Source organism: Crocodylus porosus, unplaced genomic scaffold (genome assembly GCF_001723895.1).
Source record: "Crocodylus porosus isolate Cpor-Errol unplaced genomic scaffold, CroPor_comp1, whole genome shotgun sequence".
Taxonomy (NCBI): Eukaryota; Metazoa; Chordata; order Crocodylia; family Crocodylidae; genus Crocodylus; species Crocodylus porosus.
Genome location: NW_017728911.1, coordinates 17,363,733 through 17,389,729, shown reverse-complemented (window position 1 = coordinate 17,389,729; position 25,997 = coordinate 17,363,733). Strand labels below are relative to the sequence as shown.

The 25,997-nt window shown below is 42.1% G+C and overlaps 1 protein-coding gene across 1 annotated transcript in view; it reads right to left on the bottom strand.

Annotated features, from left to right (window-relative positions):
* The window catches only part of PRTG (protogenin), a 122,755-nt gene that overhangs the window by 35,858 nt on the left and 60,900 nt on the right, over positions 1 to 25,997 (bottom strand). The window contains exons 7-10 of the mRNA XM_019533528.1: positions 25,027 to 25,274; positions 18,978 to 19,142; positions 17,746 to 18,051; positions 15,373 to 15,561 (exon numbers count right to left, since the gene is read on the bottom strand). Of these exons, the coding sequence (XP_019389073.1) occupies positions 15,373 to 15,561; positions 17,746 to 18,051; positions 18,978 to 19,142; positions 25,027 to 25,274 (908 nt within the window). The remainder of the gene's footprint in view (positions 1 to 15,372; positions 15,562 to 17,745; positions 18,052 to 18,977; positions 19,143 to 25,026; positions 25,275 to 25,997) is intronic.

Sequence of the window (25,997 nt, the reverse complement as noted above, 5' to 3'; positions counted from 1 at the left end):
TTTAAGAGTCACTGGAATAAAAAAAGAAAATAATGAAACATCATCTATCCTTTATTACCAGGTCAACTGACTACTTTTAAAAGAAAAGGAGTGAAAGCAAGCAAAGACAACGTATTAAAAAAGGTGAATATTTATTCATCAAAAGACCGAGGTAGTCAATTTCAAATTAAACTGATTTAAAAATATAATCCAACATACATATTTCAATACTTTTGAACACCTATTAAAAAACCCCGTCAAGTTAAAGGGTAATTAAAAAACAATTAACTTGTATAAAAGAATCAAGAAATATATTAGTTTTGGCTTTAATGATTGTCATTGTGCCTTTGCTTAATATTAGTATAGCAAATGACCAGAAAGCTATTTGCATACAGTGGAATTGTTAGGCAATGAATGCAAACTTTCCCATGCTGACTTCTCTTACATATTTATTTTTAAAGCTGGAATTTCTAGACCCAATAATGCTGACTTAAAAGTGTTTGCTTCATAACATTCCTCACTCTTACACCTACTGGAAATACTACATATAAATACTTGAAGGAAACAGTTTTCTCCTGCCACACTGCGAACAGCCCCCTTCCCACTCCCCTCAAAGCTTCAAGGCTTCACAACATCTTCTAATCTAGTTCTTTAAACAGTTGCTAAACTTTTAGCTACTCATGGTCCCTAAAGAAACAACTGTATCTGATATTTCAGCTGGGGTGGCAGCTGGGAGAGTGGAGAAAAAGCACAAATCCACCATTGCAGGTAACTACTGCCTTTCATAGGAGTGAACATATCTTTTACTTTCTCCATCCTCTTATTTCTCATGCAATGTAGTCTCTGCTATTGATATATCAAAGCCTGTATTTTCTCCTTTTTATTTTATGGACTGTTAAAAAGCATTGTCACTTGAAATAATGGAACTTCTTTCTTCCTTAAGGCTCCAACTATCTACTCAGGGGGGGCATAGTTAATTGGACTGAATACTCTATTTAGCTAGTTAAAGTGAAGCTGTATAAGTACAGTAATGTACAGTAAATCTTTATTCAGTGTTGAGATTCAATGAGTATCTGTTCTATACATTTTTCATGCGAGAGAACCTTCCCCAGCTCTCAAAACAAAACAAAACAAAAAAGCTTTGGCAGTTAAAATGCATTACAACAAAAACAGTGCATGTATGAGGGCAGCAGAATGATTTTTTTCACAGAAAAATATTTCAAACTGAAGATTTGTATGCCATGTTTACAGGAGCTGCATACAAAGCACAAAGTCAGAGAATCTTTGAAACACAAAGTCTGAGCAGGCAGTAACAGCTTTTAACCCAGCCCCCCAAAAATGTGTTTTATTTAGGCAGATTAATCATTTCAGACAGATTCAAGTTACTCCATGACTTCCCATTTTGCCCAAAGAAACCTAGAATGTACTCATTTCTTTGAGTGTTTGTCATGTTGTGTCACATGTAATATTCTAATCAATATTGTAACAGATATGTTACTCATGAAGCTTTCAGTATTTTAGAGCCTATTAATGTTGACTGCTGGCTAAACCAGTAAATTACTGAAATGTCTGATGGCGTAATTTAAAATTGACAAATACATTAAACTTTAATTAAAGCTTTCCATTATAAATGAACCAGATAAAAATAAAAATTTACTTTCAGTTGCAAAATGCAGGGGAACATCTTTGGATATTAACTATTCGACAAATGTCAGGGTCTTTAAGAGCAATATAATTAAAAACAAACTAGTAAAAAACCCAACCAGTTGATGATCATTCAAACTATACATTTGTAGATACTAACTAAAAAAAGATACAATATATTTGTTTTTCGAGAAAAATTTTTGGTGGAACCTAGTACATGACAGAAATAGTCACACAATTATGCAAAAGTAAAAATGCCCGACTTTTACTGATGTGGCAAGTGAACTGTATACTAAAAATGCAACACTGGTAACTGGTAGTTTAACTGGCCTTTCTTGACAAATCTGCTCAAAACAAGCTGATATATAACACCCCTACTCAATGCTATACAGAAGCAGTCGAATAAGCTGCGTCAAATTCAGATCTGACATAAGTGATTACCGTTCCATTGTGTTCCAATGAAGTGGCATCCAATTATGCTCCATCTGAATTTGGCTCTGGGAGAATGAGCTTTGAATCTGAGTAAAGTGATTTGTAATCTTTACATTTGTGGATACCAACTAAACTTTGTTTTGTTTTGTTTGGGAGCGGGGTTGGTGTGCTAAGCACATATATATTTAACCACCATGGTCCCTGGGAAAGCAAGAGGTTATAAACCACTGAGGAAAAGGGTGCTTTTAAATGCTCCCAATCTACTTCTAGACCCTTTTGTTTTTATCAGTGTGCAATAAGATCAACTCCCCTCCACCCAACAAATCCCTTATGTTTTAGCTGATAAGTAATAGTAGCAAGTCTGTTATATATAATCAGGAGAACTGACAGATAAAAGGTTTAGTTTAAGGCTGTAATCAGAGTGAGTAAACACTAGACTGACCAGCTGTAAACAGTAGTAATAAATGATAATATTTGTCCTGGTCATCTACTGAACTATTAACACACATTTCACTATGTAACAATGTAAATATAATGCCCTTCTAATGCATACAGTATATATAGTGTACACGGCTGCAGCCCCAAAAGCAACTCAACTAAATATTGGTTGCCGAGCTTTAATAAAAATGAATGTAGGTTCTTGATTTATTTAAATAGAATTGTACTGTGGTCATATCAACATTTTTGCTAGCTATAATAGTCAGATTCAACATGGAACTCTTAATGCAAAAGAAATACAGTTATTAGACTGCATTCTACTTGGCACAACTACCAATATAGTATATACACCAACTTTTGCGGGGGGGGGGGATGATTACTTCAGGGAAACCAACAAAATTCTGGGGGAGGGAAGAATCCCCTATGGAAGATATCCTTAGGTTTCAAAAAAGTTAAACTTGAAGACAGTTTCTTCAGGACTGCTTTTTCAGCTGACCTGCCTTTATTTTTGCTAGCCCATGATTGTTTTGTAAAAATGTTCCCATCAAGTATTTGCTTCCTCAAAATTGTATATGAAGATTCAGCTTTAGGAGTTCCTATCACTGGTATTCATATGCAGGTGACCATCTTCATTCGTCAAACAGACAACTGCAGTGTCTTTTGGATATAAACACTTAGTAACGTACTGAATGTCCACAAAAAAAAAGCAGAAGAAAGGATGTCAAGCTGAAAATGTATCCCAAACTATCAGAAAATCAGAAATTTAATATGTTAAACAGAGACAGTGTTACAAGACATTTCAATACAAAGTTGTAGCTAGTTGAACTTTTAAAAAATCCTAATCCATTTATTCTTCTCTACACATACTCATTTATTTATAGACTCTAGAAAGCATTTATTCCCTGGCGTCCCATGTAATAAAGAAGACAGGAAATTCCAAAGGTCCTCCTGGAAAGGGGTACTGTGTCAGGGAAAGGTAAAAGTATTTAGTCTCTGTTGCTCAAAGGGTTTTCACTAAGGTTATCAGACCAGTTTTTCCATCCCCTAAGGTCTCTGGGTGAAAATGATTATTACTGTGATATCATCTTAAAAACAGCAGAAACAGACAAGCACTTAAGACCGCACATCTTGGCCACATTCATTTACATCAGTAAACACCTATTAACCATACACACCTATTAACTAGGGTTGTGTGAGCCTTCAGACCGTGCTTCAGATCCGGAGAAGCTTTGGACGCTTTGGTGTCCAAAGCGGCACGTGCGCATTGAAGCACTGGCTTTGTTAGGCTTTTTGAACCATTTCAGAGCCACTTTGGAGATCCAGGCATACGGTATAATGGGGAAGGAAATCAATTAAATATCTAGAACTTTGTTTTTTGTCTGATTTGGATGAAACCTGAAGGGGTGGTAGCCTCTGCTGAGAGCATGAAGCCTGCCACGTTTCAAGAGGATAGGTGCAGGGGTTCAGGGAGAACTGCACCCCAAATTCTTGAAAGCAAAACTCATGTCATGTCTGTGTGTTACATCACAGGGGGGTGAAAACTGCAGGGGTGGTAGCCCCGGTGAGGCCACAAAGCCTGCAAAGTTTCAGGAGGATAGGTACAGGGGTTTGGGGAGAACTGCACCTCAAGCTGGTGACAGGCAAAACTTGTGACATGGGTGACTGTGTGTGTGTTAAGGTGCAGTGGGGTGAAAGCTGCAGGCCTGATAGCCCCTGCTGAAGCCACAAAGCCTGCCAGCTGTCAAGGAGATAGGTGCTGGGGCCCTGCACCCCTAGCTGCTGATAGTCAGTTGCACAAGCACCTGTCACAAGTTTTGTCTCTCTCTGTCTTGGGGCAGTTGATTGTGTGTATTGATTATTTCCTCTCCTTAGTCTGTGGTTTTGTAGATGTTAATCCATGCTTGTTATGTAGTAGCTAGGTACTGTTTATTGAGCTGGTCCTTGAGTGAATCATGATTAATTAGTAACTGGTAACACAGTAGCTTAGCAGCCAGGCCTGCAGTAGTCCCCCCAGTCCCAATGCCCCAAGACAGACACAGTTGTACAAGCACCCATGTCATGAGTTTTGCCTGTTAGCAGCTAGAGGTGCAGGGCCCCAGAACCCAGAAGCCCTGTACCTATCTCCTTGACAGCTGGCAGGCTTTATGGCTGCAGCAGGGGCTACCATCTATGCAGCTTTCACCCTGCTGCACCTTAACACATACAGAGTCACCCATGTCATGAGTTTTGCTTGTCCACAGCTTGAGGTACAGTTCCCCCCCTGAACCCGTGCACCGATCTTCTTGAACCTTGGCAGGCTTCATGCTCTCAGCAGAGACTACCACCCCGGCAAGTTTCATCCGAAGCAGACAAAAACCAACAAGTTATAGATATATCATTGATTCCCCATTATACCCTATGGCCGGATCTCTGAGGTGGTTCCAAAGCTTCGGAGCCACTTTGGCTGGATTGAAGCGGAAACCCAGTCCAGAGCTCCGGATCAGATCGCTGGCATCCAGAGCAGCTGGATCCGAAGCGGGACCGAATAGCTGTCTACTTGCACAGGCCTACTATTAACCATACTAAACACCTTACCTATTTGAAACCTTTTCCAGGACTTTGCACAACATTTATCAGGACAGAAACTGTTAGAAACAATGACAGGCTACACAAGACATTAGTGATGGCTGACTGAAAACTGAACCTAAATTTCTGAGTTCTTTTTACTGTGCTGTGGAATAATGTTGATATAGCTTTTTCTCAAGGTCTGCTGTACAGTAGGGACCTGGTAGATACTGAACCATTTTTATTGATTTAATTAATTACATTACATAGAAACAGTAAAAGTAGATTTAAAAAGTAGATAAATAAAAATACAACTAATGTTATGGAATGAATTACCTCCACTCCTTCTCAAAAGTGCAGTCTTTCACTCCCTTTCCATTTAACATGGCAGCAGCAAAAGGTTATTCACATGTTTTTTACTTCTGATTGGACATGCTTAAGGCTCCTACCATAGAGGTCTTAGCTCTCTCCAGAAACCCATTCCTGCCTCCAATAAACTAGACAAGATAACATGTCAGCAGAACCCACTTACCATTTCCTCTGGAGAGCAAGCGAACAGTGTCAGCCTGGTACAGATAAAGGGTAGGGCTGTGAGAATCTTCGGTAGCTGATTTGAGTCAAAGGAGATTCAGCCCAATTTGTCAGGAGACCCATTAAAGGTGTGAATCGAACTGGATACCTCTGAATCGATTCAGAAAAGATTCGGCACCAATTCAGAGATTTGGCCATAGACTAAACAGGCAGCAGTCCTCAACCACACTGGACATAGCTGCCTCCAGTTGGTAAGTCTGTTGTGGTGGGCAGTGGGGAGGGAAGGGGCGTGGGGTGTGCAGATCAACATCCCCGCAGTGAGGGAGAGATTAAGGCTGGGGCTGGAACAAGCTGCCCAGCGGGGGCAGTGGTGGGGGGCGGTGCAGGACTCACAGGGGGGCTCCCCTCATTGTGCACCAGTCGGGGAGGGCATGGGAGCAGGCCTGTTCCCTGGATCTGCCTGGGGTAGGCTGGGCCAGGCTGTGCTCTGGGAGTGAGCTGCACCTGCATCACACCCCCCCACCCCCTCCAGCTAGGCAAGCTGCAGCAGGGCATAGCTCCTGCTCCCACATCCTGTGCCCCCCCTGCCTCAGCTGGACAAGCAGTGGGGGGGTACGCCCCCCACTCCCAGCATCTTTCACTGCCCACCCAAAGCACACACTGGCCCAGCCTGCCCCATGCAGATCCAGGGGCACATGCCCACTCCCATGCCTTCCCAGACTGATGGCACACAGTGGCACAGTGGCAGGAGCCCCCTTCCCTGAGTCATGTGCTGCCCCACCCTGGCTGGGCAGCTTGTCCCAGCCCCAATCCATCCATCGCTGTGTGGGCACTGATCTGCCCCCACCCCTCCCATGTCCCTTCCTCCCTGCTTCCCCCACCACAACAGACTTACCATGTGTCCAGCATGGTCAAGGACTGATGCCTATTTAGTCTATGGCTGAATCTCTGAATTGGCGCCAAATCTTTAAATCCGATTCGGCTGAATTGAATTGGGACAGTAACCCGAGTCACCAAATCGAATCACTATCCCTCCAAATCTGTCGAATCCGAATTGAATACTTGCCGCTCCGTACACGCCTAATAGAGGCCACAGAGCATGCCTAATGGCCTTCCTGAAGTTTTCTGGTTTTTTTTAATACTTCTAAAAGGGTCATTTGAACATATTTGATAAGGGGAAAAGGAGCTTTTGTCTTTATATCTGATTCTTTTGTTGTTATTTACTTTACTTTCTCACTTTGCCAATCTCTCTTGAACTACATAGTCAGAAGGTTGCCAAACAAACTTTCCTATCAAGAAAATTAACCTCAGCTCCTAAATGCATTTATTCCACAACTGTTTGGAAATACAAACCAGAGAAGCAAATTCAGAGCATCACAATTAGAATGTATTTTACAGAAGTCAAACTCTACAGAGCAAGGGAGAGCAAAAGAAGAATTAAAAAGGGAGGCAAAAATGCTTGGTATGCACCCAAGGGTCTGTTCCTGTGGCAAATTCAAGTGATAATGTTAATGGAATTTTACACTGGGGCTAGGAAATGGTCTGCTGATGAAAAATAAATGCCAAGACCTTTAACATAAACAAATGTCGGCATGAAACGGAGGATATTTATTTTGAGAGTGGCAAGCCTGACTCTGGTGACAACATTTAATTCCATTTACATGGTGACTATTGTGCCAAATAATCCCATTAAAAAATAAATAGCAGTAACTGGGCAGACATACACTGGGGTGAGAGATGTGATCTGGCAAACATGTGGTAGGAAGCCACATGAGACAGAAAATTTTTAAAAAATGACACATTAAATATTAAATTCTTCTTAACATACTTGAACACTAATTTTGTGCTTCTACTTTGCTGACACTCCAATTTTACGTCCAGTCCTGTCACTTCACCTTACATATTGGTTTGCAGTTTATTTACAGTGAACTGTAACATATTATTCAACATCATTATCATATTCAAACCAAAGTTTTTAGCCTAATAAAAAAAGAGGCTTGCCTCATCTTAGCAGCACATAGTACCAACCATCAGACAAGACAGTAAACTGCTGCCCGTGCACCGATAGGCTTTGCACCACAGATACAGGCCAAGATGCAGCTCCTTTCCAAGTATGGGTATTCTTTACTTGCTTTGCAACTGTAAAAATTGTTTTAGCTGGCCCTGTTTAGTAATATACCTAAACCTCAGTCTAAAGTGAAAGAACTAGCCCTGGAGCCACACTTCATGCATAAGGCTACAAGGCTGGTAGATCAGTGTGTGCAAAGCAGTATGGTACATTTACAGCAAAGTAATGAGGAACACTTTCAACCTGGCCAGTCTGGGGTTCAACTTATACCCATGTACGGACATTCCGTTTCTATTGGGAGAATTGCCATTGGTTTCTGGAGAATTGCCAATTTCCCAATAGAAAACAAATGTGTGCAGATGTTCAAACTTTTTCTTCCACAGCAAAAATGGCTGCTCTGGGAGAATATAACCCAGGAACAACCAGGGTTAAATTGCTCATGGGAAAGTTTATCTTGGAAGACTGAATGTCTGCATACTCTCCCTCAGCTTTACTCTTCCTGTGGACCCAGAGGAGCAGAGCTGGGGCAAAGGCTCCAGTGCCTTTTCCAGATGAGGATCACTGCAATCTGGTGAAGACATGGGGGTCAGGTGCTCCCCTACAACTCAAGAGACTGGGGGGAAAGCAGCTGTCAGCTGCTCTTGACCTGCTTCTCACACAGGAGTTCCCAGTGCGAGCAGCAGGTAGGGGTTTTGCTGTTCCACTCCCTTTGCTCAGTTCCCAGGCACTGGGAGTGGAGTGCAAGGAGCAATACTGCCCCAAGGCTTTCTCCAAGCCCAGTTCCCAGCTCCACTGGCTTCCCCTTGCACTTCTGCTCATCAGTTGGAGGTGTAGGTGGCAAGTGGAAGGTGGTGGGACTGGGAGCTGGGCTTGGGGGGGTGGGGGGGAACACTGTCTGCCCAGCTCCAAGCCCTTCCGGGTTTTAAATCATCCCCTCCCCAAACACTCAGCCGAGCCATGGGGGGCACCAAGGGTAAGCAGGGGTGGAGGCACTAAGAGCAACGCTTTGGGAGGCTCTCCCTGGGGTAGCAAGCCAAACACACCAAGTCCTGTCTGTTCCTCATACTAGAGACCCAGGTGTGTGAAGTGAGTGAGGATTTTGCCTGCTTGGCTCCTCTTGCCTGAAGTCCTGTGCAAGCAGCAGTACTGCAAGCTCCTTTACCAACTGTCTTACATTGGTACCCCAGTGTGAAGAGAGAGGGACTTTGCCCCACTGTTCCAGTCCCCCAGAAATGGGAGGACTGGAGAAGCTCATGCTCTCCCCAGAGTGGGATCACCCCAGTTGCAGGAAGGCACGAAGAGCAGAGGAGAGGAGGTGGCTGCAGAATAAACATCTGTACTGCTCCCTCTCCTGGAATTGTTTCTAGTGGTAGAAATTTTCCACCACTAAAAATTAACATTTGTACATGGCTTATGAAAAGTAACAAGAAAAAAAACACTATGGAGTCAAAAAGCCAATCAGAAATCAGATTTTTCTAATGGGTTTTAGTGCAAGAGTGACAGATAATTCATTATTCCTGAAAAAGCTGCATTTTAGCTAGGCTCAGAAACATCAGCATTATAAAGTAGCATGTTTCACGTTCATCTTTTCCAGGCATACAGGCTACACCTAAAATGTCAATAAGTTTAAGCTGACCTTGGCTTTACTGACTTATGTTTGTACTAATTGTTTAAGCACATGCTAGATCAGCGGTTCTCAAAATTTTTAGAACTTGTTAGAAACCTTATTAGAAATCAAGGCACCCCTCATTACACTCACGGCACTCTTTGGAAAATGCCAGTTCTTAGTTTTCAGTTATTTTTCTAAGTGCAGAAAAATAACAGAGTAATTCTTTTGTTGCAAAGAACACATAAAGACCATAACAGGCCAGAGTGTTTTAACACTATGGATTTCTATTTGAAATCTGTTGGTTTGTTTGCAAATCCAATCTGCATACGTAACAGTGCTAACACCCCATGGCACCCTGAAAAGGATCTCAGGGCAACCGAGGGTGCCACAGCACTACATCAATATAGTAAATAGAGAAAGCAAGCAACATAATTTTTTTTCAAACATAAGTTACAACTGTTCTTCTTACTTAAATATCAAGGAAGCTTTAGATCCTAAAATATCCTCTGTACATACTGTATTTTCCTAAACCATGCATCAAATCTTGACAACACTTCTTGAGACTGCTTTCATCTATTTAAAAGTATGCTTTACACTATCCTGGTACATAAGGAGCAACTCAGGACTGAAAAACAACCACTAAGATAATCAACTGTGGAAGCAGCTGCTGGGACACTTGACTTTTGTTATTCTAAGCCAGCAGTGTATTACCAAGAATCTGTTTCACTTCCATATTCTACACCTATGGTAAAGGAAGTATAATTACACATTCATGACACCAGTTACAATTTATTAGAATGAAAAAAATTACAATTAAAATGATTAGTGGGGATTAAGGATGTTGGGGGCCGAGATATTTGAAACAGAAAAATATATTCCCAGAAATCTGAGAGAGATGTAGGATTATGATACATGTCTAGAGCAGGGGTTGTCAACCAGGGGTATGCATACCCCTAGGGGTACTTGGGAAGCCCCCAGGGGGTATGTGGCAATTGTGCAGAGAAGCGGGGAACACTTCTGGTTGTGCCACTGGCACTCTTGGTTTTGCTGCTAGCACCTTTTCGCTGCAGCACTTGGGAAACTGCCCACTCCCCCGCCCCCTGCCGATCGACTGGCCACCAGAAGGAACACCAACCAAAAAAGGCTGAAACTCCTGGTCTAGAGTATGTAGCATTTCTTATACAGGTCTCTATCATGATCTTCTTGAATGAAATAAAAGGTTTAAAAACAAATGTAAAAAGCGACTAATTTGTGAGAGATGGCTGTCACTGTAGGCTAAAATAAGAGGGTTAATGGGAAAATCCGAAGTGTGCTGACATCAATGGTAGAACATAAGAATCTTCTCAGAGCAGACAATGTAATTTACATATCTATGTATCTTGTAAAATTGTGTGGCTCAAAAGATGTACACCACACTGTGCATGGTTTCCATATTCTCAAATGGCTTGATGCACATCAACAACTCTGCTCAGAAACAATAAAATAACAGATTCCATATAGGAATGCTATTTTTGGCCTCTCTATAAATCAGCAGCAGTGATAGATATAACATTTCAGTAGATGCTGATCTACTGTTGTTAAAAATGTGCAAGAAAATGGTAAGCTATCAGGAGATCAGTCTAATCTAGGAGGCAGAGGAAGAGTTTGGAAAGCCAACACCAGAATTTCTTCCACATTATTCATTACTACAGAAACATAACCAACTTCTAGAATTACTTATCTTCTATGGTACTGTCAGGAGCCAGGGTGCCAGTGGCTCTCCAGTTGGTGCCCGCTTATAAGTAGCAGCCCTTCCAGTGCCTAGCAGGCTGCTCAACAAGACAAATACTTCCCCGTCTACCCTTGGGCTTCTGATATCTTGGTTCTTAGTTTCTTGATTCCTACTTTTGATTCTTAGTTCCCCCATCTTGTCTGCCTGATCCTAGTGTCTTAGCTCCTGCTTGTTCCTGATTTCCTGTGCCCTGGGTCCAGCTCATTAACTGCCTAGCTTCATCTTTGTTCCTGGTTCCTGTCCATGGGTTCCTGGCTCTAGCCTGCTGATTGCTTGTTCCAGACCTCAGCTGAGACCACTGTGCTTCCACAGACTGCCTTGCCACCTCCTTGACCTCTCGGGCGCAGGCAGAAGCGACAATTTCCACCCAATCTGGCCCCTGAAAGCGTTCTACAGCCATGACCTAACGCAAGTGCACAGCTGCAGAGCATTTTAAAAGGGCCCAATCCCATGACAATCTGAATCCTCATTACACAAGGGTTCAAATGAAGGTGCTCCAAAGTAGAGAGCCTTGATTTACTTGTATCTAAGTGAACCTGCAGCAGGGCTGGGCTGATGCAATTCATAGGGAGCTTGTTTCTGGGGGATGCTCAGCCAGCATTGGAGGGTGAGGTGGGTTGACTGGAGCCCCCTACCTGAGCTTCCCCAACTCCAGTGCAGGCTGGGAAAACCCCAAAATGGACCTCCCTCCCCTGCCTTCTCTCCCTCCAATCCTGAGACAGCACCAAAAAGCTGGAAGAGAGGGAAACGGGGCAAGGAAAAGAGACTGCAGAGATCAGCTCCAAATTGGAGCTTGATCCCCAAAACCCTCCTGATCCAACAGCTAAAGTCTGTTGGATTGGAAGGACTGATATTCACTTTCTGTGAAGTACCATGAGTTAAACCGGGGAGCCACACTTCTGTCTGTGCCCCTTGTGCTCTGTGCCCCTTGTGCTCCAGACTCCAGTCCGGACCCATGTCCCCATGACTTAGGGGCTATTATCCATATCCAAGTCCCACACAGCTTTGGTTCCATGCTCCTGACTCCCTGGCTAGTGATCCTGGTATAGTTCCCTGCCTCCTGTTCCTGACCCTATTCCTCCAACTCATGGTTCTACCCAGACTCATGGTTATACCACCTAAACTAATTTCCTACAGACCTCAGACTCCTTGACCCACCTAGTCATGCATGTTCCTGATCCCCTGGGCTGTGACCCCCCAGGGTCAAGTCCCAATCACCTACCCTGATAGGTACTTACACAATACCAGGAAAGTGCCTTCTGTTCCTCCTCCACACAACCTTTCTCCTGGGAACACATCAGTGTTCTATTAATGCCTGCAATGTATGATAAAGATGCCACAGATCCTTTCAACTGCCCATTTATTGATAGCCTCCTTAAAACCATGTCATTAAAGTGAGTAAGACAAATAGATAAAGGAACATAAAGATATCTATGCTACCTTCTGGTCCATTAAAATTAAGTTTACTATGATCAGATAATCTAGGAAATGGGTTATAGAGTGCTTTGGCACAATTCTTCCAGGTCAAGCAAATTCCCCATGTATAAACTGGCCAAAATTTTATCTTACTCAGAAACAGAAATGAAACAAATTAATCAAGAATGATTTGATTTCACATAAGCAATCCCACTGAAAGGGAGAAGTTTAATTCTTCACTACTGAATGCCTACCCATTCTTGCAGACTGAACTCTGTGGGTTTATAGATTGCAGGGAGTATTAACTGAAGCATCATCTAAACATCAAGCTGATATTTTGTAAGTGAAAGTATTTGTTATGTGTTGTTTTATGCAAAATGTCAGTGTTGACAAAAAGTTGAGGCAGGCAGCACGTGCATGCCTTAATGAAAGAAAGACATATACTGTAACTACCAGGAGTCTGTACAGATTTCTCCTGGCAATAAGGAGATGTAAAGAACTTAGCTGTAAAAATCTAGGTCATGTAACATTTACCCTGCCAATTAACACACAATTTGACATTGGGCACTGCTTTTTTCTCTTGCAGGCTACAAAAATAAAAATTAAAAAAAATAAAAAAATAAAATCAAGCCAAAATATGAAAACTACCCTAAAGAAGAAAGGTCATGTTTGAAATCCACATTCAAATACAACTTCAGCCACAACCTGCTAAAATTCAGCACACCAGCACATGAATACTTGAATACTCTGCAATTTATGCATCCATCCTATGACATCAAAACTGAGACTGGTGAGACAAAGGAAAAATCATCATTTTAAATACTGGTACATTAGGGTAATGCAGAAAACAAATTTCAGATGCTGTGTGTAATGATGACATGGAAAAATTGGGAATGTAAATTTTTGCACATCCTCTTAAAAATCTTGATTGTAATCAGGAAAATTACAAGTTTTGTGAGTACAGATTTACTTCATCTTGGCTTTCATTTCTCCCTAAATTTGTACCAGTAAAGGAACAGTGAAGAAGATGACACTTTACTGGTAAAAGTATATGTGGACAAAATATTTTTATACCATTCTGTAAAGGAAGTTTAATCAGAGGAAAACTGATGAATTAGGAAAAATTCTCTATTTCAGAGGCTGCATAATGAAGAAGTTTACATTTTTCTGACAGCGTTTTCCTAAACTGCAGAATAAGACAAAGGGAGGGAAGGGAGAAGAGAAAAAATATTTATGTCTCAAGACATAGAAGCCACATCCTCCTAACCTGCTGCCCTTTTTTCTCACTGCTCTGTTAAACAGTCAGCTGCTGCCAGATGCTCTGGCTAAAAATGGTCACAGATGGTCAGTTGTCCAGTTAACAGAGCAGAATGCTTTTCTCAGTCTCTCCCTAAAATGGTATCTGGGCTAGATGTAGCAGATGAGAAAATCTGATCATGGTCAAGAGGCTATTTGACCTAGTTAAGACTGCAGGTCAATTCTGATCATTTAGTCAAGATTAATTCTCCATTCAGCCCTAAGTTAAAGTAGGCCATATTGACACAAAAAACCCCAGTGTCAGGCTCTTCTGTGATTTTGCCGACTCTACTACTGGTCACACCTTAAAAAAAAAGGTAAAATAGCTCGTTATATCTGCATATAGAAGCACTTTCAAGTGACTTGTAAATCTTTATGCCAAATTCTACATCAGAAGGCAGCAACACATTCTGACAGCAAGTTTGGGTCTGAGGTGGGCTACCACTAGGACCTAGATCAGGGGTGGGCAAAATACAACCTGTGGGCAGGCACCCATCAATTAATTGCATCTTGCCCAGCCCACAGCTGCCCCTGCTGCACTTGCATGGGGCCTGTGCCCTGCTCACTCCCACTGGGGCAACATGTTTTGCTCCTACCCTCAAGTAAGGGAGAGCCCCAGCCCCAACCCCAGCCCCAGCCCCAGCCAGCACACAGCTTCCAGGTGGGGCCAACTGCTGCCGTGGGAACTGCTCGGCTCCCCCTCATGTCCCTGCTGCAGCGCTCTGGACAGCAGGTAGGGAAGTGCTGGTGGGCAAGGAGAAGCTGCAGCTGGGTGGGAACACAGATCCTGGGGCTGGCACCCAATGGGGTGACAGGAGCGCAGAGCCCGAGTCTATTGCACAGGGCTCTCAGTGGCTCACATGCAGCTCCTAGGACTCATGTGCCACTGGGGGGGAAGCCCGGTGTGATGGAGCCGGTGGCCTTTGCTGCTCCCTGATGCCACATGCAGCTCCCAGGACTCTGCTGGAAGTAGTGCAGAGCCCCACACAATGAAGCCAGGCCAGTTCCGCTCCCTGCTTCCCAACAGTCCCAGGAGCTATATGTGGCAGCAGGGAGCAGGGTCAGGCCTCCAGCTCCATTGCACAGGGCTCTCCTTAAATTCATTAAGCGGCCCAACAGCTGAAATAATTGCCCGCCCCTGACTTAGAGGCTGAGGCTACTTCGCCTTGCTGCCTGGCTGTGGTGCACCATGGGCAACCCTCCCCCCTACAAAAGAATGCCATCAATTCCATTTGCCATCCTCTTCCCCCTCCCATCCCCTGACTCCACAGGTTAAATCCAATAGCTCCATGAGCTGGATCCATCCCACAAACCATAGGTTGCCAATAGCAAAGTTCTCTATTCTTTTAAGTATAGAAATATAGGTATTCTGCAACATGTTATTATTCACTGAATTACTTTGACACCAAATCCAGACTCATGAACTTTATTTGTTGGGGGAGGGGGATAGAAGGTTTAATCCAATCTTGTTCCTTTATAGGTCTCACGTAGAGTTCTGTGATATAATTTTCCAAAATTTACAAAGTTTACGGCTTGTCTCTAGATGCCCTTTGACTTCATTGTTTCTACCATTGGCATGAAATATATCATTTGTCCTTGACAAAGTATTGTGGGTAGGGGGGAGAAATAAATCCATATACTCACCCAAACCACTGATGGTATATTCAAGGTCTTTGACATCCAACAGAATTGGTCCATTCTCCTGCTGGCCTTCTTCCTTATAGTATAATTTGTACCCTTGAATAGTTGCCGTTTCCTCAGAGTCTTGCTGCCACCTTACTGTTATGGTTGTACAATTCAGTGGTTCCAAACGCAACTCAGGAGACTTTGGTGCTGTAGTTAGAAATTTTTTCTTTTTTACATTGTGAAACAAGTCACTTTTTGCAAATATATTTCTGCAACATTCTAGAATTCAAAACATCCCCAATACTGCCCAAGATTTTTATTCTAGCCTCTCTCTAGAGTTCATTAGTTAATACTTTATAATGCAGACACATCCCAGGGCTAGCTCAAGGAAAGATTCACTTTGTAATTTAATATTTTCATTATGGAGAATTAATACGAGTTAAACATTTTAGTTTTTCTTGATTAGTCAGTCCCCCAAGTTATGCACTTGGTTTAGTGCATTTTAAAATTGTAGTATTATGTCAGATCTAAAGTTAGAGGTAACATTTAAAGTTATTCAGGGCTACAGTAGTTAGCAGTAACTTCCTACTTGCCTTGTGCTCCAAGCATTTAACGTAGGATTGTATCTCCTATTGCAAAACATGAGCTCTGTGCACTTCATTAAGTACATTTAAGAAAAAACCCTCTACAAACATTTTGGTGAATGTACATTAATGCTGAAGTGTATAACCATTAAGTATGATGCTACTGACTAATGAGTTTGGCTACAATAAAGTAAAATCCCTCTGAATCATACTGCTCAAGATAAAGTGACCTTACATGTGGAACACATATATGCGTAAGTATGACTGCACTGATGGGGGTCCGTCCATTAGTAACCACATGCATGACTGGTATGGGTAAAGCCCAAACTACAGCAAATGTTTTTGGTACTAAACTGCAATGCCATTTCTTGAATTCTAGGTGTACAAGATACAACAAAAGCCTTCAAGATCACTGTTATACAAGGCCAATTGGTAAAATGTTTGAGCTGCTTCTGCTTAGAAAATCCTTAACATAAAATGTCAAATAAATAATGATAAAATACAGAACTATACAGCTAAAAAGCAGCACAGAGTAACAGATTAGCATTCTCATTTTTATACCTATAAAAAACCCAGTACAATATAGGATAATTCAAATAATCATGTCTCATTCAAACTGTGCCACTGAAACAAGCTTGATAGCATTTTTTAATATTATATTCCATTTGCTTTTACATATTGTTTGTCTCTTACTTGGCAAATCTACACGAGATATTTTACTGAACAGTAAGCATGGGCATCTAGACACGCGCATATTATGCAGTAAACCTTGCTAATTGTGAGTAAATTGGCTACCTGCAAATTCAAGTAGCAAATTAACTTTCGATTAGTAACAGTGCAGTTGTGCTTGTGTAGACACCTGACCAGGAGCAAATCTGCTCCTGGTCAGCTGTCCAACAGAGGGTGGGAGATTGCTCCCTGTCCCCAGGAGCTGCTTGTGAGATCACAGTCAGGGAGCAAGGGGCTGGGAGATCCTTATCTTCTGGTGCCAGCTCCACAACTGCAGAGCTGGTGCCAGCACAGCTGAGATGGCGCTAAGAAATAAGGATCTTCCAGCACTGGCCCCATGTGGGAGCTCCCTGCTGGTGGGGGCTGGGGAGCCTGTTCTCTGCTCAGCTCCATGACTGCATAGCTGGGTGGGAAACAACCTCCACTGCAGCTCTTTCCAAGTCTCCTGCCCTTGATCAGGGACTTGGAGCTGATCAGAGCCAGAAGCTCCCTGCTGCTGTGGCTGCCCCAGCAGCAAGAAGCCCCCATGGGCAGAGCATACTATCCCAGCCCTGGCTAGGAGCCAGCGGTCTCCTGGCCTCCTGCCAATCCCTGGGTTAGCACCCAGAGCCTAGAGGTCCCCCGGTGGCAGCACAGGCCTACTGCAGGCCCCTAGGAAGTAGGAGCAGTTTGCTGCCATTAGCAGGTAATCTGCTCCCGCTTCCCTGCATCCATAGATGCCTGCCCTGGAGTGTTCACTCACATGTAGTTTACTTATGAGTAAACTGATCCTGGATCAAATGCATGTATAGATGCGCCCACTGTACACTATACAGACCCTTTGTTGTGAAACCTATAAATCTGAATATACACACACACACACATTTAAATAATTAAAACAACCACATGGTGCAACTTCACTCCTTGTGATTACAAACACAAAATGAGAATTTATAGCAACATGTGCTCAGCACAACAGCAAATGCAATGGAAAAGCCTTGTTGAGGTATTTTCCTCCCAAAGGGTACAGATTAAAATACATTTGGGACTAGGTACACAATGCTCCTTTCTTCAAAGGACCTTAGCAAAGAAGAATTACCCTTCACACTTGTGGCTTTTGGAGTCCGGTGGGAGGTCCACAGAGATGCTTCTCCCCAGCCTATCCTTGTCGCTGCAGTAATACGAACCAAGTAGACACTATCAGGCTTCAGGCCTTCAAGAAGATGTTCATTTGCAGTCCCTGGAAGCTCTACAACTTGGATAGCACTCTCTGTGCTGAGGCGGTAAGACAAACGGTACAGGACAACTTGGCCTCGTCTGTATTTGGATGGTATTGGCAGCCAGGAAATAAGAATATCTGTAGGACTTCGACTTGTCAAACTAATTTCAGGAGCTCTCAAAGGAACTAAAAATAAGAGTAGGTATCTTTTTTAAAGCACACAGGGGAAAAAGCGGATGAAAAAAACTCTTAACCTAGTATCTACTATTGTGATTTTTCAGTAAAATTGTCCTAGAAAAAGCTGGAAAGCCAGTCAAAAAGATCTGGAGGATAGAGACACAAGAAGAAATCATTCTAAATTGATCACAGTTCCTTATGTAATAGGAACACTAGCAAGCCTGGTCTTGGAAGTGGCTCAGCACTTTCCACCTCTTACCACAACAGCTGGTGACAAATCGGCATCATGCAGAACTACTGCGTCAGACCTGAGCAGTTTTGCATTAATACAAGTATTAATTAAATTAATACACATATTAGCTGTATCACTGCATAGGAAATAAGGGGAAGACAGTATTTTCTCAATATCTAAGATATTGTAATAAACACTTTTAACTAAAAAAAGCTTCCTCAATTGTTTAAGGGTCTCTTAGACAGAAATGGTAATTTCCCCTTCAAAAGATGAAGCAAAGATTGTTTAGATTATATACATTATCATTTCAAAAGTGTATGAATAATACAACTAACTGTGTGCATGAACAATGAATCTTACTGCTAACAGGGTAAAAGAGGGCATTAAAATCCTGAAACCCCACAAATTATTAACACTTACTTAATGCTACATACAATTGTTAAGGAATAGAGACTAGCCTTTTGAATCATTCAGTAACAACATGTTCTTTCAGCATAAAATAAATACACCCTGCATAACATGGAATGTTTTTTTATTCTCACTTTTCAATTGCTGGCTCAGTTTTGCATTTGTATGTACACAAAAGTGCCAGTGATGTCAGTGGGAATTCAAGATACTCCGAGAGCATTAGCACAGGCTTGGACATCTGGTTTCACTGCAAATAAAAATGCTTATTTTACTCTGCCACATTTATTTAACTTACCATCTTCAAGGGTGTGTTGAGTCACATGATCTGACATCTGACTAGCTCCCATGGGCATGTAAGCCACAATATAAAAGGTGTAGTTGCTGGCTGGTTCCAAGTCATCAATAATGTAATGAGTTGTGTCATTTCCAATAACCACCTGATATTCTTCATTATTTAAACCTGAAATAAAAGAGGAGATAACAGGAACAAAAATTGCTGTCAGTTCTTAGCGCAAGAAGATCCAAGGGTGGTGACTAAATCTATCTTTCTGGTCCTACAAGTTTAAGGAGTTTATTTCTTTTTTAAAATGATCCCGATAAAGGAAGCCTTTTGTACATGGAAGTAACTGTGTCTTATAGATTATGGTGGCTCAGGATTTTTGGTTGAATAAAAGATGCTGAATGCAATTAATCAATTCTAAAACCCCTTTCTAGAATTAGTCACAACAATCTGTGCCCAGTGTACAGTAACACAACAGACAAGCTCTAATAGCTTTATCATTCGTAGCAAGTCTTTAAATCTATTTGTTTCGAACCAGTGTGCTTTTTCAAAACCTATTTACAGAGCTTTCATATTAGACTGTGAAGAATGTGAAGGCTTCATTCTTTTTTTAAAAAACAACAACAAAACAAACAGAAAGAAGTCGTTCTGCAAAGGATCTCATTTTAGCCTTGAGAATTCTATTAAATTTGATTGACATGGATTTTCTTTAATTCAGAAAAGCCAACAGCAATGGTCCAGAATGAGCTTCAAAAATGTTTTGCACCCTAATGAGCTGTAAAAAAAAAATTCTCAGCAATTCATATTAAAATATGCATAGCAATGTATAGAGTAGGCTTTGTCTTTGTTGGTCTTTATTCCTATAGAGGAAAGCTGTGAAGTGGAATAAGTTTGGTGAAAGCTTAATGAACAATTCACACCAAATGCATGTCAACTTAATCAAAACTCTGTAAGAGCCAGCCCCTCCTCTTTAGAACTGAATTTATAAACAAAAAACGGAAGGCAAATTCCACCATTAAGTTTTCCCACATTTCTGAATTAACTTGATAGCATTTTAATTAGACAAGATTAGCAGCATCTCACAACAGACTAGTTAATGGCTTGTTAATTAGGAATTGCATGGCACGATTTCTGACCTGCTAAACAAGATCCTTGAGCTCAAATTAAAAGGACTTGTTCTCTCATTGAATGGATTGCTAGGCCTCATGTGGAGGCCCTAACGAAACAGCCATAATAGAGAACAAGGCTTGCCTTCCACCACAATCAGTATTCCCTTTGTACTTTTTCTAAATCACTAACAAGGAATTAACACACTCCAACATGCACTCAGCAGTCTTATTCTTCTTGCTACCCTGACCCCCTATTTAAATGTAAAATATTCTTCTTTAAAAAAAAATAACGACACCTGTCAGGTTCTTCAGCCAGCTTTATTAAACACTAACATTATGATGATGATGATGAAGGGAGGGATCTCAACCTATTTTTGTCATATATTTTACAAATGCTAAAGTTAGTGTGAAACTGAATAATGAACTGAAGCATCTTTTTTTTTTTTTTTTTTAAACCACTTACCACCTTCTGTCTGTGAACACAGACAGAAATTTCAGGAACTGTATATGATTAGTGTATTTTGAAAGTTTTCATTTCACTTCAAACTATAGTTAATGGAATTATGTGCATTAGTCCAATACAGTATAGATATAGCTGAAAGCACTATTGTGTTAGAATATTTAGGATAGCATGAAACTTGCTTACACATAAACCCTAACAATTAATTGATACGTCACCTGATACTATATTTAGGAAGAATTACAAATATATGATTTAAAGCAAATAGATTAAAAAATGTGCAAACATAAGACAAAGATCCAAACATGAGGCACTCTCTATGCGACTGTAACGCCAACGCATACAATATGTCTAAACATACCATACTAAAACAGGAAAAGGTAATTACAAGTTTCACTATGCTATTATTTCATTATAGTAGCACCCAGAGCCCCAAAGAGCACATCCAGATGAAAGCCCTTTGAAATGCTGCAAGAGGCACACATGGGAACAAAAAAACACTCCCTGCGCTGCAAATTTGTCTGTAGAGTCCTCATCCGGGTCTGGCAGGTGGGCAGCAGGTCACAGCCAGGCAGCAGCCCCCACTGCCAGACTGCTGCAGTGGGTAGAGGGTGCAGGGAACTCAGGGCTGCTTCAGCAGTCCAGCTGGCATATGGGGTAGTGTCCCCAGGTACCAACTGGCCAGGCCCCAAAAGCTCTTGAGAACAAGTAGCCCTGAGCTACTTGCCAGGGCAGCTTTTTATACAGATGACACCAGGACAGGACAGCTTTTTACACTGCTGGGGCCAGCACAGGTGCTGGCTCCAGGCTCTAGCTCCCCTTGGCTGCAGATCTGGGAAGAGCCAGGCAGGGTTATTTTGCCCCAACTGGCACAACTTGCACCACACCAAAGCACATATCCAGGCACATATCCAGGCATCCAGTACCACCATTAAGATTCAAAAGAAGGTATAGCAAACAAACAAGGAGAATGCAGAAAGGTAAGATTAGGGTATCTGCGTCTGTGGGCTACATGAAGAAATTAAAGAATGTGAACTGTTAAAATATAAGTTAACCAAAGGTGATAATGGTGTCATCAGATGCAAAGCTTCTCTCTAGCCATATTATGAGCCATCAAGCCAAATTATTATTTTTAGTTATCTTTCTTATCTCTCCTTACACTTCAAATTAGCTCATCCAGCTTTCAAGAGGGCAGTTTAGCTTAGAAACACACAGTCTCAAAAAAGGTTAACACATTTTCTTCGTTATGGACAACAACGATCTTCGGAAACCTGTACTCCCTTTATTTTTGGCACTTAAAAAACAAACAAGCAAGCAAACAAAAAAATTTTGTTTGTTTGTTTGTCAGCCTTTTTCTGCCTACGCCTCTGTACATGTTATTAACCCAGAGGTGGGCCATTTCTTCAAGGCAAAAACACAGACATGTGACTATAACAGGGGGCCTGCTCAAGGCCGGTCCAACTGTGGCCCGCCCACCTGTTCTTGGGCTAACTGCCCACCTTCTCGCCCGCCACACCTTGATCTTAATTGATTAATAAAGGTGTAAATTAAACGGGAGGCTGCCCATTCTCAGCTCCCCCTGGCATCGGGGCAATCTGCAGCTCCTTTCCTCCGCTACACCACAGCCCAAGCCTCGCAGATGGCACCTAATTGTTCTCATCATCACCAGCCCCACACTGGGCCCCAAACTCCTCCTATCAGGACCCCTCCAAGATCCTTCCTTTCAGGCGGCCTACCTGGCCTTCATTCAGGCTATGTAGCTCCCTGAAACCATTTTCCCCTCTCAGGTGTGGTCCCCACAGGACCTTTGTCTACCACCCATAGCCCACCTTCAGGCCAGTCAGAACCCCTGGCCCCTGGCTCTTGGGTGTCCCTCGCAGTGGGCCCCTGGCCCTTTTGACCAGTCTGGTCCTCCCCCAACCATGGGCCAGTCCAGGGTACTCTCTCGAACAGGTTGGAGTCTCTAGCCCCTCACTCCCTCCAGGAGTCCACCTTCTGGGCCCTCCACATAAAGGGGTTACCCACCTGGTGTTGGGGGCTAGGGATTAAGGCACCCCAACCTGCCTTTCACTGGGGTGATCACTGGCCTGGCATTTCCTGGGGGTTCCCATGCCACTGAGAGCCCCACCAGGCCACCCACTCCCAGCAGGGTGCAGTTTTAGGTTGTTTCCAGGACCCGGAGCCTCCTTACCATCCCCTACAGCTCCTCCCTTACCTCCGGATGATATCAGCAGCCCTCTGGCTAGGCGATGTTGTTGTCTCTCTCTCGCAGCTGAACTGCCTTGTTTATAGGGGCAGCCCTGAATCTAGAATGGCTGCCCTCATTAGGCACCTGGCAGCAGCCAGTTCCAGGGCTTTAAAGTGGCAGGCACACACAGTGCCCTGCCACAGCAACCTACATTTTTATTTCAAATTGCTGGAGTTACCTAATGTAAATCCACCTTCAGGTATTATGGCTTTACCAGTGGGAAGAGTGCTCAACAGACTTACTTACAACAAGGCTAACGTTACATGAATTAAAAAAACCCACAACCCCCACCCCAAACACCACTTTTGAATAATTGAGCTAGCAGGCCCAATCATGCTCGGGGTCACTTGGTTCTCCGAGGGTCTCCTAGGTCTGCAATGTCACAGCAGGTGAACTTAAATAAAACTCTGGGACATCTTTATTGAAAGATCACACAAGAGCTTCAGTTAACCAGGGACTGCATTAATGGAGTTCCACTGTATATATTTTTTTTTAAAATCAAACAGTTACTCTGCTGGTACACCTCCTGCACAGATGTTCACTCAGATACGCCTTTCTAATTTCCAATAAAGTTCCCTACCCCCTCATACTACCAATACAGAAGCCACATAAATACTCAGACAGATTATACAGTGGGAGTTTAAATTCACATTTGTGTTTAATAGGAAATGTGTGGATAATTCCTCAGCAATTCTGAAAATTTAGGAATAACTTTCTATGTGTTCATTTCTTCATTAGAAACTCTTCCCTTATGTCAAACATCATCTACTTTATGTCCTGAAAAATCCTATTTTCAAAAGCAAAAGGCAGCTATTTCTGTATTAGTCCTTAGAATAATTAAGCTGCTCCTTCCTGTCTTCTGCCTACCAGATGGCAGGTTGGTATTTCATACTAAGAGCTGACCATCTGCAATCCTGCCCTTGAATAAACTAACTGTTAAATAGGACCAGAGAAAGCAATCTTTCCACTCAGAAAACAGAGCTTCAGTGATGAGATTAGCATCATGTAGTTCAATTCATGCAGCTAAGTGATTTTTCAGTCACTTGGCAGTCACTTTTGCTTATAAAACACACCAGCCTCCTATCATGAGATCGGTAATAGATAATTGCTTTGAATGTTAACATTTAGAGCAGTGGTTCTCAACCTTTTTTGTACCAGGACCCATTTGTAAACAGTGATGGTCAGTCCCAATCCAGTGCCCCTCACTCCTGACCCACTCCCCCCCAGGCTGAGGCCCCCCAATGTGTGGAGTCGAGGAGGGTCAGAGGGCCTCCAAGCAGTCCCTTGAAGGCTGGAACTCTGCCAGCCTGCAAGGGAAAAGCCACGGTTTCCCACGTTTTTCTCCTTTAAAGGAGAATCTATTATTAAGTTTTGTTGATCCATTTTTTAAAGTTTGTTTGTGACCCTTTCATATATTCTCGTTACCCACAGGTTGAGAAATACTAGAATAAAAGACGTGACTATCTAGTTACTTCCTACTGCCTTAAGTGAACTGTCCCTTTTTAGACAAGATAGATGTAATATTTCCAAGATAACCCATAGCAGAGTGCTAAGGTGTTATTTAAGCACATTGTTCAACCTGGGTACACTGACAGAATCATACCATCTCCTCTGCTTTCAACTGTGGAAGGCATGAAATGAAGGAAAAGCCTCCCCACCTTGGCCAGAGTTCTATCCAAGCGAAGAGGGTTAAACCAATATGATCAGCACAAGCTATGTGGATTAAGGATTGGAGAGGCATATCTGAAAAAGAGCTTAGCTCTGTGAACACACTGGTCAACCCTATCTTACACACCCAATCTCTAGCTGTATATACCTGAGGCATGCATATAAGCAGAAGGGAAAAATTAGCAGAGACTCCTGAGGAGATCCTGCTCCCAGAGAAAAGGGAAGCCAAGCATCGCATGGAGGCACTATACCTCTTTGTCCATGCTCCAGCCAGTTGTGACTGTTCAATATTTGCTTACCTGTGCACACTGTGGAGGTTAGAAGATGTGCCAGCCCTATGAATAAGATATTTTGGCAAAAGTCCTGTAGCCTCAAAACATTTACTATTTCAGGTTGACTGCCCTGTGCTCTTTTATGTAAGAAAGTCTGATTTGGCCTAAAATTAAGTTTATGAGACTTTTGTTGTTGGTAGACTCTTATTATGACAAACTAATGCAAAACCCACCCCACAAAAAACCTGATCACAAATGAGACTTTAACAAATATTACACACATGCACTTTAAAACAACACTGCTTACCTTCTGCTTTCATGTAGTGCACAGAGTATGCAATCACTTTATCTGAATTATAGAGGGGTCGCTCCCAAGCAAGCAGGATTGCTGAACTGGACATAGTTTCAGCATGGACATTATAGGGAGCACTGGGTCTGTCTTCTGACATAACTACAGTCAGTCTGGCCCGGGACAGGATACAGCCCTGGCTATTTTCAGCCATACACTGATAAATAGCATCATCTTCAGGAATTATCTGATTGATCACCAATTTACTAAAGAGAGAGAGAGAAAAAAAAGGGGGGAGAGTGTCTTATATTAATTTAGCTTAGTATAATGAAAATTCTCACTCTTTTACCCCTTCTCTATTAATTCATACTCTAAATGCCTTAGATTGAATTTACTATTCATTCTTTTCGGTTAGAAACTGATTGTCAAAGTTAGAAGCTTTAGAAGGTCTTCACAAACCTTCTTCCAGGCCCTATGCTTAGTCCTAAAGTCAAACACATTTTAAAAAAGTAAAGGCATTTTTACAAACTTCCTCTTTAAAAGCCATTGCTAGAGTTACTCTTTCATAATGCTATACTTATTTTTCCCCCACCAGTAGAGTTTTTTCATGTTCACTGGATTTTAATAAGAGGTGCTAATTTGGGGGATATAATGATATGAAATAGCTCAAACAGCAGACCAGATTCTATCTTTTTTAAACCACTGAAAATTCAATGAAATCAACTAAATTACCAGTTAATTACCAGTTAATTTACTGAAATAGCAGAGATCATAAACTGGAAAAAGTTCTAGCTCTGATTTTGATGTCCTCAATTTGTATGTATTTTACTTGTGTAATAATCTCAAAAGCTAGGGTCAATGGCTATCTGAATGGTCTGAATACTTTAATGAATCACAAGAAAAAATATTCTTTTACCTGAGCATGCTGTTCTCTCCCATATGTAGCGTTTTAATAACTACTGTACATTTCACAACTGCAATGATTTAAC